A 12,180-nucleotide genomic window follows, 5' to 3' on the forward strand; every position below is an offset into this window, starting at 1 on the left:
GGGTGGAGTGGGAGTACTTATGGGAGGTGCTAAGGAGGTTTGGGTTCGGGAACGGGTTTATTAGCTGGGTCAAACTCGTTTATGGGGCCCTAACGGCAAGTGTGGTCACGGGTCGGCAAAGATCGGAGTATTTCCGACTATATAGGGGAACAAGACAGGGATGCCCGCTATCTCCATTGTTGTTCGCGTTGGCAATTGAACCTCTGGCCATGGCGTTGAGAGACTCCAGGAAATGGAGAGGGGTGATTAGAGGGGGAGAAGAACACCGAGTGTCGCTATACGCAGATGACCTACTGTTGTATACGGACCCAGTGGGGGGGATGACAGAGGTCATGCAGATATTGAGGGAGTTCGGAGATTTCTCGGGATATAGGCTTAACATGGGGAAGAGTGAACTTTTCGTGATACACCCTGGGGACCAGAGTAGAGAGATAGAAGGCATGCCCCTAAGGAAAGTGGAAAGAAACTTCCGATACCTGGGGATTCAGATCGCTAGGAGCTGGGGAACCTTGCACAGACTTAATCTGACACGATTGGTAGAACAAATGGAGGAGGACTTCAAGAGGTGGGACATGCAGCCACTGTCGTTGGCGGGCAGAGTGCAGGCAATTAAGATGCTGGTCCTCCCGAGGTTCTTATTTGTATTTCAATGTCTCCCTATACTAATCACTAAGACCTTTTTTTAAAAAATAGACAGGAACATCACGAGCTTCGTGTGGGCAGGGAAAGTCCCGAGGGTAAGGAGGGGGTTCCTACAACGTAGCAGAGACAGAGGAGGATTGGCGCTGCCGAATTTGGGCGACTACTATTGGGCCGCCAATGTGGCGATGATTCGTAAATGGATGATGGAGGGAGAGGGAGCGGCGTGGAAAAGACTGGAGAGAAAGTCCTGTAAAGGGACGAGCCGAGAGGCGCTGGTGACGGCGCCGCTACCGCTCTCACCAAAAAAGTTTACCACGAACCCAGTGGTGGCGGCAACATTGAATATCTGGGGACAATGGAGGCGACAGAGAGGTGCGCGGGGAGCCCTGGTGGGGTCCCCAATCAGGAACAACCACAGGTTTGCCACAGGAAGAATGGATGGAGGATTCCAGAGCTGGCACCAGTTGGGAATTAGTAGGGTGGGAGATTTATTTATAGATGGGACGTTTGCGAGCTTGGGAGCATTGGAGGAAAAGTATAAGTTGCCCCGGGGAAACTTCCTTAGGTATATGCAGGTGAGGGCGTTCACAAGACAACAGGTGAGGGAATTTCCGCTGCTCCCGACACAGGGGATCCAGGACAGAGTGCTTTCGGGGGTGTGGGTCGGGGAGGGCAAGGTGTCAGAGATATACCGAGAGATGAGGGAAGAGGGGGAGGAGCTGGTGGGCGAACTAAAAGGAAAGTGGGAAGAAGAGCTCGGGGAGGAGATAGAGGAGGGTTTGTGGGCTGATGCCCTAAGCAGGGTAAATTCCCCTTCCTCGTGCGCCAGGCTTAGCCTGATTCAATTCAAGGTGCTACATAGAGCACACATAACGGGAGAAAGATTGAGCAGGTTCTTCGGAGTGGAGGACAAGTGTGGGAGGTGCGGCGGAAGCCCGGCAAACCACGCACATATGTTTTGGTCGTGCCCGGCACTGGAGGGGTATTGGAAGGGAGTGACGGGAGAGATTGCGAAGGTGGTGAAGGTCCGGGTCAAACCAGGCTGGGGGCTAGCTTTATTTGGAGTTGCGGATGAGCCGGGAGTGCAGGAGGCGAAAGAGGCCGATGTTGTGGCCTTTGCGTCCCTAGTAGCCCGGCGTAGGATTTTACTCATGTGGAAGGAAGCGAAACCCCCCGGACTGGAGGCCTGGATAAACGATATGGCGGGGTTCGTAAAACTAGAGCAGATGAAGTTTGCGCTGAGAGGATCGGCTCAAAGTTCACCAGGCGGTGGCAGCCATTCCTCGACTACCTAGCGGAACGTTAGAGGGAAGACAGATGATCAGTAGCAGCAACCCAGGGGGGGAGGGGGGGTGGAAAGTTTTATTTTATGTTAAATGATTAGTTGACCATGTTGGTTAGCCATTTGTTCACTGTTAAAAAAAATTTTTTTAATGTTTGATGTGTAAGGGGAAAAAAATTGTGATCGAAAAATTTTCAATAAAATATATATATTTTTTAAAAAGTAAATCCCGCCCATCTGTCTCATGTACCAGAGAGCAGTTGGCACAATTTGGGAGAGATGGGGTAATGGAACGATTTTTAAAAATTGGAGACTAGAAAAGAGAAAATCCAAATTTGGACAAATTTGTTAGACAGGATCAACCTTATCCTGAATTAATCATGCACCTTCATCAAATATCTATTTTATTTCAAATTGAGATGAATCAAAGAGTAGCTAAGGTACCACAATATATATTCTCCAGGACATTGCATTGTTATGGACAGGGTGGGGGTTAATTTAAACAGCACTAATTTCTCCTCTCACCACCTGCGGGAACCAAAAAGGTGCTTTTTGTTTGTTTCACCCTGTATAAGTGATATCTCCCAATTCCTTAGTATTAGTCTGATTCAATTTTCAATTACTAACCTCACAGCAAATTCGAGATAGGATAAGCTCAAAGGGCTAGTTTATTTGTACACAAACGAAACGTGGAAAGTGGGTGGCAACGTTGCCTCTTTTGCATTCATACAAAAAAAATAGTGATAGAGAAAAGAAAGATTTACAGTGCAGGACCACAGAACAAAGAAATACCATTTCACATGGGTCCAGAATCAGGGGTGGGATTCTCCCATACCCGCGGGGCGGGGGGTCCCGGCGCCGAGGAGTGGCGTGAACCACTCCGGCGTTGGGCCGCTCCAAAGGTGCGGAATCCTCCGCACCTTCAGTGGCGAGGCCGGCCCCGAGTGATTTGCGCCGGCCGGCGGGGAAGGGGCTTGGCGCTACGCCAACCGGCGCCGAAGGGCCTCCGCTGGCTGGCGTGAGTTGGCGCATGCGCAGGAGCGCCAGCGCGTGCTGGCATCATCCCAGCGCATTGCCAGGGAGGTTCATCGCCGCGTCGGCCATCGCGGAACAATAGAGTGCCCCCACGGTACAAGCCCGCCCGTGGATCGGTGGGCCCCGATTGTGGGTCAGGCCACCGTGGGGTCACCCCCCGGGGCCAGATCCCCCCGCGCCCTCCCGAGGACCCCAGAGGCTGCTCGTGCAGCCAGGTGAGCTCAGCAAAATCAGTATAGATGGCACCAGGGGTTCAACCTGGACAGAGCTCCTTTGCTGTAAGGCTGTTTGGAGGATGGTAAACAGCAGACTGATGTTACAGTTCCACAAGGCACCATTGCTGATTCCACAAGCTAGAGGTCCACGTCACATGATTCTCACCTCTTTATATTGTCTTTGTCAAAAACTGTGTGTCCCGAGATTGTTTAATGTCTCAAGCATTAAGAATCGAAAGGAAGTTTGCAAGACCCTTCCTTTGTCCTTACAGGCAAATAGATTTCAGTTGGCCAGGCTAGGTTATGAAATGCAGGTAGTTTTTGTATAATTCTCTTTGAAATTTGTCCGTTCAGCCCACAAGGGATCATTCGGGTCTCTTTAGGGATAACGAGGTGAGAGTTTCCCTGATACTGCCAGGTAGCACCTTTTATTCAGTGGTCACAGACAGATATAGATTGAGCCATTTTAAAAGGTCTTTGTCCGGATTTTAAAATTCAGAAAATAGCCATGAGGCTAACTGCATATATTTTATTAAAATATTCATTGTGAGGTCTAAGTTCCCTCACAGTATGAACAAATATAATTTTATGTATCAATTTTATCCTTCCTATCCTAGTAGGAGGGGATATCTGTGTGACAATGCTAAGATTCCCAGCCCCTTTCCCCATCGCCGCACCAAATTCTCACTTTAAGAATGTGCGGCATGTAGGACATGGGCTCCATTGGTGGTGGCAGCCATGGGCAGATCAATGAAATACCATTGGACAACAGGCTGCCTGGAGGGAAGCCCGGGCTCCTCTGAATGCTTTTGGCAGTGCAAAAACATTGACCGTTCAAATGTTATTGCTTCTTATGTACAGGCTGAGGTTATCCAAGAAGGGGCTACCTTCTTAACCTTGCACCCTCGCCTGAAGTATGGCGACCCTTAGGTTAAATCACCATCAGTCATCTCTCTCTCAATCGGGGAGAGCAGCCTCGTGGATTATGGCGACTTTTCATTTTAATTTCAATTACTTTTTTAAAATAAATTTAAAGTACCCAATTCATTTTTTCGAATTAAGGGGCAATTTAGCATTTTCAATTCACCTACCATGCATATCTTTGGGTTGTGGTGGTGAAACCCACGCAAACATGGGGACTCCACACGGACAGTGACCCAGAGCCGGGATCGAACCTGGGACCTCGGCGCTGTGAGACTGCAGTGCTATCACTGCGCCACCGTGCTGCCTTCAATTGCTTTTTAACAAAAATAGACACTGCTGGATAAACTCAGTCAGTTTGGCAACATCTGAGGAGAGAGGAACAGAGTTAACCTTTCGAGTCCAATATGATGATGCTTCGGGACAGCTCTTTTTTATTTGCAGTGCGGCGTTCCTTACTGTCTCTCCAATCTGACTATCACGTTCTCTCTCTCACACCAGTTAACCAATACCAACTACTGAAGGAGGATTGGCCACGCTCAGCTGGAATGATTGTCATCACGGTGTTAACAGTGCTTTTCTTCTGCTTCCTACTTCTCGGCCTCCTATTCATGTGCTGCTACAGGAGGAAGAGGTAAGTAGCGAGGAATAAGGGCACCTCAGAACCTAGGGATGCAAAGTAACGTACATGGCAATGATGGATCACTGATCAGAATATTGGTTACAGAATTTAGACTTGGTCTTCCTGCACCCGAGGGTGTTCTGTCCGTTAATCTTTCAAGGATCTATAAGGCGAAGGTCAGCGTACTAACTCGCTGTCCAGTGTACAGATCCTTCCAAAACCATAGAATCCCTACAGTGCAGAAGGAGGCCATTCAGCCCATCGAGTCTGGACCGACCCTCTGAAAGAGCACCCCAACTAGGCTCACTCCCCCCGCCTGTAACCCCACCCAACTGTTTGGACACTAAGGGGCAATTTAGCATGGCTAATCCACCTAACCGGCACATCTTTGGACTGTGGGAGGAAACCAGAGCACCCGGACGAAATCCACGTATACACAGGGAGAATATGCAACCTTCACATGGACAGTTACAAAATGGGGCATATTTTCTAGTTTGAGGTGGAGATAGTGACTGCAGTGATTCTCAAAGGGAAAAAACAATCCCACTGGAAATGATAGTTATACCAATAGGTCTGCTACGTGCAAAATATTACAAACCCTGTCCATGATAAAGGGAAGGGACCAGACAGGGAACTATTGGCCGAATTAGATTGTCAGTTTAGAACCTGTAATGCAGGATGAAAATAGACATTTGGAAAGTCTGGGATAACCTGAAAGAATCAATGAACAATAAAGACTGCAAAAGTGAAAAAATACTTACAGGGATGATACCAGCACTAAGATTTCATATCTATCAGGAAAGGCCAAAGGGGCTGCAACTCTTTCCTCTGGGAAGGGATATGTTAAAGGGTGATCTAGAAGTCATTAAAATAAGAGTTTGATGAGGTTGATGTGGAGGAAATATTTCCACTTGTAGATAAACTAAAGGAAATAAAGATGACAATCACTTATAAATCAAATACAGAGTTCAGAAAAGATCTCTTTACCCAGAGAGTGGTTAGAACTTGGACTCGCTACCAAATGGAGTAGTTAAGGTGAATAGCATGGATATATTTAAGGCACCTAGTGGGGTACATCAGGGGGAAAGGAATAGACCAAATATTGATAGGATGAGATGACGTTGGGTGGGCAGATAAATACCAGCATGGACTCATTGGGCTGATTGGATTGTTTCTCTGTTAAATTATATGTAATCAATACAGGTTGCTAAAGGATAAAACACTAATTTAGTCAACCTTCTTTTGAGAAAGCAGCAATGGTAGGTAAAATAAAACCAGTGGGTTTTTAGTAGGATATCATAAAGAGCCACATTGTTATAAACATTAAGGTGCATGGTGTTAAGGTGTATGTAGTATAAGATGATAAACGGTATTGACAAAGTAGAGTAGATTTTTCCTCTTGTGGGGTGATCTAGAATGAGAGGTAGTAGTATCAGGATTAGAGGTGGCAGATTTAAAACAGAGATGAGGAGAAATTACTTCCCTCAGAGGGTCATGAATCTGTGGAATTCACTACCCCAGACTCCAATGGACATTGGAGTGAATCTGAGGAGATAGACAGATATTTAATCAGTAATGGGGGGGAAGGTTATGGAGAACGGGCGGGAAAGTGGAGATAAGATCAGCCATGATCATATTGAATGGCGGAACTGGTTCGAGGGGCGGAATTGCCTAATCCTGTTCCCTAGTACTTATGTCGACCCAGGATAGGAATCAGAAAGTAATATTAACCGGACGTTTTTCAGATTAATAAATTTTGTTTTCACTCGGAAATTTGTGCCGGGAGCATTTTTTAATATTCTAAATGCTCATAAGCACAACGGGGGCATAACCGGGGGTGTTGTCAGGAAACATTCCTTCCTGCAATGAAATGAAATGAAATGAAAATCGCTTATTGTCGCAAGTAGGCTTCAAATGAAGTTACTGTGAAAAGCCCCTCGTCGCCACATTCCGGCGCCTGTTCGGGGAGGCTGGTACAGGAATCGAACCCACGCTGCTGGCCTGCCTTGGTCTGCTTTAAAAGCCAGCTATTTAGCCCTAATAGAAATCTGGAACTTTCCCTCAAAGGTGTTTAGGTTAAACCAATTGACAAATAAAAGCAGAGACAGATAGAATATGCAGGGTGAGGTTAGCAAATGACCAAGGTGGGTAGATAAAATTAAGACACAAATATGCCTTTATTTCTTGGAATGGTGGAACAGGCTCAAAGGACTGAATGGCATACTCCTGTTCCTGTGCCCCTATAAATAACATTCTGATTACTGGTAAAACCAAACTCAAGGGCAAGACAAACTATGATGACAAATCTGCAGGTTGACGGAGGCCACAGGTAGGTTTACCAAATGGGCCATTAGGTAGCAGATGCATTTCAATGCAAAACAATATGACAGAGTGACTGGTTCATAAATGAGAGATGCAAAACCAAAATAAGTATGTACAAGAGTGGAGAAATCCAGTGGTGTTATGTTTGCAGGTTTGGAAGACCAATGGGATTCTGGGTTTGATCGGTGGAGCAATGTGCATTAAAGCAAAGAATTTGTCTGAGACTTGGGTTAGGTTCGCAGTTTGTGATGGATTGTGCATAATTCTGGACGCCTTTCATAGAAAAGTTAATTGAGGCAGGAAACATGGTCAGTAACGATTCAGTAGAACTTTATTAGAGGTGGGCGGCACAGTGGCTAGCACTGCTGCCTCACAGTGTCAGGGACCCGGGTTCAATTCCGGCCTTGGGTGACTGTGTGGAGTCTGCACGTACTCCCTGTGTCTGTGTCAATTTCCTCCAGGTGCTCCGGCTTCCTCCCACAGTCCAAACATGTGAAGGCTAGGTAGATTGGCCACGATAAATTGCCCGAGTGTGTTTAAAAATATGCAGATTAGGAGGGGTAACAGGGTTGGATGTGCAGACACGATGGGCTGAATGGCTTCCTTCTGCACTGTAGTGATTCTATGAGAATCATATATATGAACCAATAATAGAATAATCGGGGCATTTATCACTGGAACAGAAAAAGATAAGGGGTATCTAATAGAAGTATTCAAAACTATGAAGGGAAAAAGACAGAAATTGTGATTAGAGTGCTCGACTCCAATGGAAGCCCTAGCACCAGCCCAGATATAACGGGCCAAAAAGCCTCCTTCTGTGATTACATTCCTTTGACTGGTATTCAGAACGATTAATGATTTTCAGTTTTCATTGCTGCTTTTTATTTCAACTTAAAACAGGACTGGAATGATGAAGAACAATTGGATGGGATACGACACACATTTTAAAAACGACAAGTGCAGGAAGAATGTCTTCACGGGAATGGGCGAAAGACAGCAACACGAGAAAGTCAACAACACTTTGTTCTTCCTTCAAACCCAGGACCAATGTTCCAATGAGGACAACACTTCCAGATCCTGGAGCATTCCGCAATACCACAGGTGCTGCCGCTCGAGCATTGTCAGCCAGTAGATTGATTCGGAGGAGCCCACTTATTTTGTCACTTTTTGTTGCTGCGATTGACCTTTCGTAGGGCTGCGGGGAGGGGCAGGGGAGAGACTAAGTGAGTTGCCCTTGCAGGGAGCTAGCAGGGACAGGGGAGGCCGAATGGTCTCCAGTTGTGCTGTAACCATAGTGTGATTACTATTTATCGGAAATGAGGTCTAACTATTACAGCCCAGCATCAAGCCACATCAGACACACCCTGGATAATCGTATGAAAATGCCATTTCCTCTGCTGAAAAACCCACTGATTTGTTTGGACTGCGTCCTTACTGTTGATTCATGTGGGGACAGGGAATGTCAACTGTGCACCCCCTTCCCGAATTCCACAATCCTGCCAGGGAAATGAGCATCACCCATGGAGCCTGACCCGGATCTGATTCCAGGTTTTGCTTCAGGTCATCAGGACTGCTGCTGCTGCGGCCTTGGGAGTCACTGCAAGTGAATCCTGTCGTCAGTCCGCTCTGTAGTCATGGCAGCTCGGTGGAGGAGGGTGGGAGACAACACACTTTCCCAGTCATGCAGCTCTCCCAGTACCGGTTGATAAGGCAGTGTATACCTGAGCCGACAGACAAAACCAAGGTCCTATTGTGTTACCGGTGAGAGCAACAGGCTGTTAGGGTACTGGACCAGACCCAGGTTTTTGTCAGGATGCCAGACGAGAAGCCCCAACTATTGCAATTTGTAAAACTGTGAGCAAAGTCAAGTTTACCCCAGGAGTGGTGATTCTGACCAATTGGTTTATGTTAAAACAAACTTTAACTTTAACACAGAATTAACCATATTAGCATCAAAGAAATGGCTTTACAATTAATAGTTAAACAGTTCTTAAATAAAAAGAAAAAAAACTCACTTTCAACACCTGCCACAGCATATTTTCCAACAAAGCAGTCCATTATAGTTCAAAATCCATTCATAAATAAAGTTAGCAAATTAGGGTTACTTGTTGTTCTCTGTGCAGACCTTTGGTGAGAGACACTTTCAGGAACAATCTGAAAATACTTCTGTCTTGTCAGATTCTAATCCTGTAGCAAACTACCAAATACTACAGACAGACCTGGTTCCTCCCATTAATTACATCATCTGTATCCCACTTGGATGGCTCATGACCTGCTTAGCTAGGATAAAACACCACCCCTCAAATTATCTATGCCTCAGGGAACCTCCAGCAATCAAAACAATGCTCCATTAGCTGTCTCTCTGCAAACAAGTAAATGGTTAAAATCAACGATTATCTCACCTTTTAGGACCCCTTATTCACAGCTTCAGCAGACATACTGCCTGTATGTATTAAAACCCAGGGTTTTTAATAACATTACTGCAATAAAATATATTGTATACAATTTATTACATTCGTCACAGAGCCAAAGATCCATTTCATAACTGTTATCCAGCCACACCTGTGGGAACGTGGGTGTTAGGACAGGCAGGGTTGGAAGTGGTGGTGATGCCTTCATGATCGAGCTGACTAACTAGGAGAATAGCAAAATCCATGAGACCCTAGAGGAGAAAATATTCTTCCGATCAACAGAACATTTTATATATATATGAAGGAAGCAAAACACATCAGACATTAGAAAATGTGAAATTACTTTAAAGTGCTTTTCATTTTTTTCAGTATTTATGGAGAGAAAGGGCAGCCAATAACCCATGGATTGCACTCTGATCTTCTTTCGTTCAATTGTGTCTCCCCACCCGCGGATAAAGGCCTAACAGTTCACAAGAGGTACACACTGTCAGCTCCTGTGTACAGTGAGCGGGCTTGCAGCTATGATTTAACTTTTAGTCGGTCAGCATAGAGTCAGACAAAATATTCCCTCAGGTTCTGGTCAGCAGTCATTCAGTTAAGACTCCCCATCATCCCAAGAAAGCTTTATAATAGAGACAAGGTAAGGACCATTGTCCAATAGCAATGGAAGAATGGGCAGCATGGTGGCACAATGGTTAGCACTGCTGCCTCATATGGTTCTGCTGCTGTCCCACACACAAATCTTTAAAAGATATGGGCCTCTGAATGGAAAAAAAGTCTTTATTTTATGAAGCCTGTTTGGTCCGCCGCAACCAGCCCCAGGACACAGGGCTGGATTCTCCCAAAATGGGACCATGTCCCCACGCCAGTGTAAAAACGCTGGAGTTTCACTCTAGAGATTCCTGGGAAAAGGTACAGCTAATTCAAACCCTGCAGGGGGCTAGCAGGGACCCGGATGCGATCTTGGCACCGGGCGGCTGAGTGACCAACCCACAATCTTCCATCCTTCCCGCCTATAGCCAGCTCTATCACGTCTGTGTTTAACAGTGATATGGGCCTATACGATCCAGATTCCACAGGGTCCTTCCCCTTTTTGGGGATTAACGTGATAACTGCCTGCGTCATCGTCTCCGGCAGCTCTTCCTTCTCCAACGCCTCGTTAAACGCCTCCAAAAGAAGTGGTGCCAGGTCTGTCGTGAAATCCTTATAAAATTCCGCCAGATATCCATCCAGCCCGACTTCATACCCCTTATTCTGTCCACTATCTCCCTCAACCCCAGGAGCTCCTCTAGCGCCTGCCTCTTCTCTTCCTCCAGCTGAGGAAACTCTAGCTCATCTAAGAACCGTCCCATGTCCCTCCCTTCATCCCCAGGGTCCGCCCTGAACAATTCCTTGTAATACTTCCTAAATGCCTCATTTATCTTCCCCGGCTCTGACACTACACCCCCAGCCCCAGTCCTTATCCTCAATATTTCCCTGGACGCGGCCTACCTCCGCAGTTGGTGCGCTAGCATTCGACTCGCCTTCTCCCCATATTTGTATTACACCCCTCTTGCCCTATGCAGCTTCCCTACTTCCTACCCTCCTAGGCAGCGCTGAGGCTTTCACAGAGTGAGTTTCATGGCTACTTCTGGGTCTGCCAAGCTTGCGCACGTAACGGGCAAAATATTTCCTCAGGATCTGGTCAGCAGTCATTCAGTTAAGGCTCCCCATCCTCCCAAGAAAGCTTTATAATAGAGACAAGGTAAGGACCATTGTCCAGTAGCAATGGAAGAATGGGCAGCATGGTGGCACAATGGTTAGCACTGCTGCCTCATAGCACTCGGGTTTGATTCCGACCTCAGCCGACTGTCTGTTGCGTTTTCACTTTCTCCCCGTGTCTACGTGGGTTTCTTCCAGGTGCTCCGGTTTCCTCCCATGGTCCAAGAATGTGCAGGTTAGGTGGATTGGCCATGCTAAATTGCTCCTTAGTGTTCGAAGATTAGGTTAGGTGGGGTTACAGGGATCAGGTGGGGATTGGGTCCAGGTAGGAAGGTCGATGTCGACTTGATGGGCCAAATGGCCTCCTTCTGCACTGCAGGGATTCATTGATACTATGAATATCACTTTGACCTCACAGCTGTGACAGGGAAATCATGTTTAACCAACTTATTGCAGTTCTTTGAGGAAGTAACATGTGCTGTGGATAAAGGGGAACTGGTGGATGTACTGTACTTAGATTTCAAGAAGGCATTTGATAAAGTGCCACATCAAAGGTTATTGCAGAAAGTAAAAGCTCATATTATAGGGAGTAAAGTTTTGGCATGGATAGAAGATTGGCTGGTGAGCAGGAAGCAGAGAGTAGGTATTAATTTGGTCTTTTTCTGCTTGGCAAAATGTAACGAGTGGATTGCCACAGGGATCAGGACTGGGACATCAACTGTTTACAATTCAGAGGATGGAAAGGCTGAGGGAGATAAAAAGATGTGCAAAGAATGAGTTAGAGTGGGCGAAGATGTGTGATTTAAACAAAGGGAAAAGAGGAAGAAAGAAAATATATCCTTCAGAATTGGTGACAGCTTTAGAGGAAGAAGAGGTGAGAGATAAGGAGGGGTCTCCATTTCTGCGGTTAAGTGCCGACACTGGGGTGGGACCCGTGTGGTTCACAACCAAAAAATCGGTGTGAAACCCTCACCGAATCCGGTACTGTTGAGGGGCTAGCACTGACGCCGACTGGCACTCCCACGCACG

At 46.5% G+C, this 12,180-nt stretch overlaps 1 protein-coding gene across 1 annotated transcript in view; it reads left to right on the top strand.

The window, feature by feature from the left end:
* Window positions 1–12,180, top strand: part of LOC140395956 (uncharacterized) — a 193,072-nt gene that overhangs the window by 155,284 nt on the left and 25,608 nt on the right. The window contains exons 33-35 of the mRNA XM_072483985.1: window positions 4,597–4,729; window positions 7,940–8,140; window positions 9,820–9,927. Coding sequence (XP_072340086.1) covers window positions 4,597–4,729; window positions 7,940–8,140; window positions 9,820–9,927 — 442 coding nt within the window. The remainder of the gene's footprint in view (window positions 1–4,596; window positions 4,730–7,939; window positions 8,141–9,819; window positions 9,928–12,180) is intronic.

Source organism: Scyliorhinus torazame, chromosome 19 (genome assembly GCF_047496885.1).
Source record: "Scyliorhinus torazame isolate Kashiwa2021f chromosome 19, sScyTor2.1, whole genome shotgun sequence".
In the NCBI taxonomy this organism is placed as follows: Eukaryota; Metazoa; Chordata; class Chondrichthyes; order Carcharhiniformes; family Scyliorhinidae; genus Scyliorhinus; species Scyliorhinus torazame.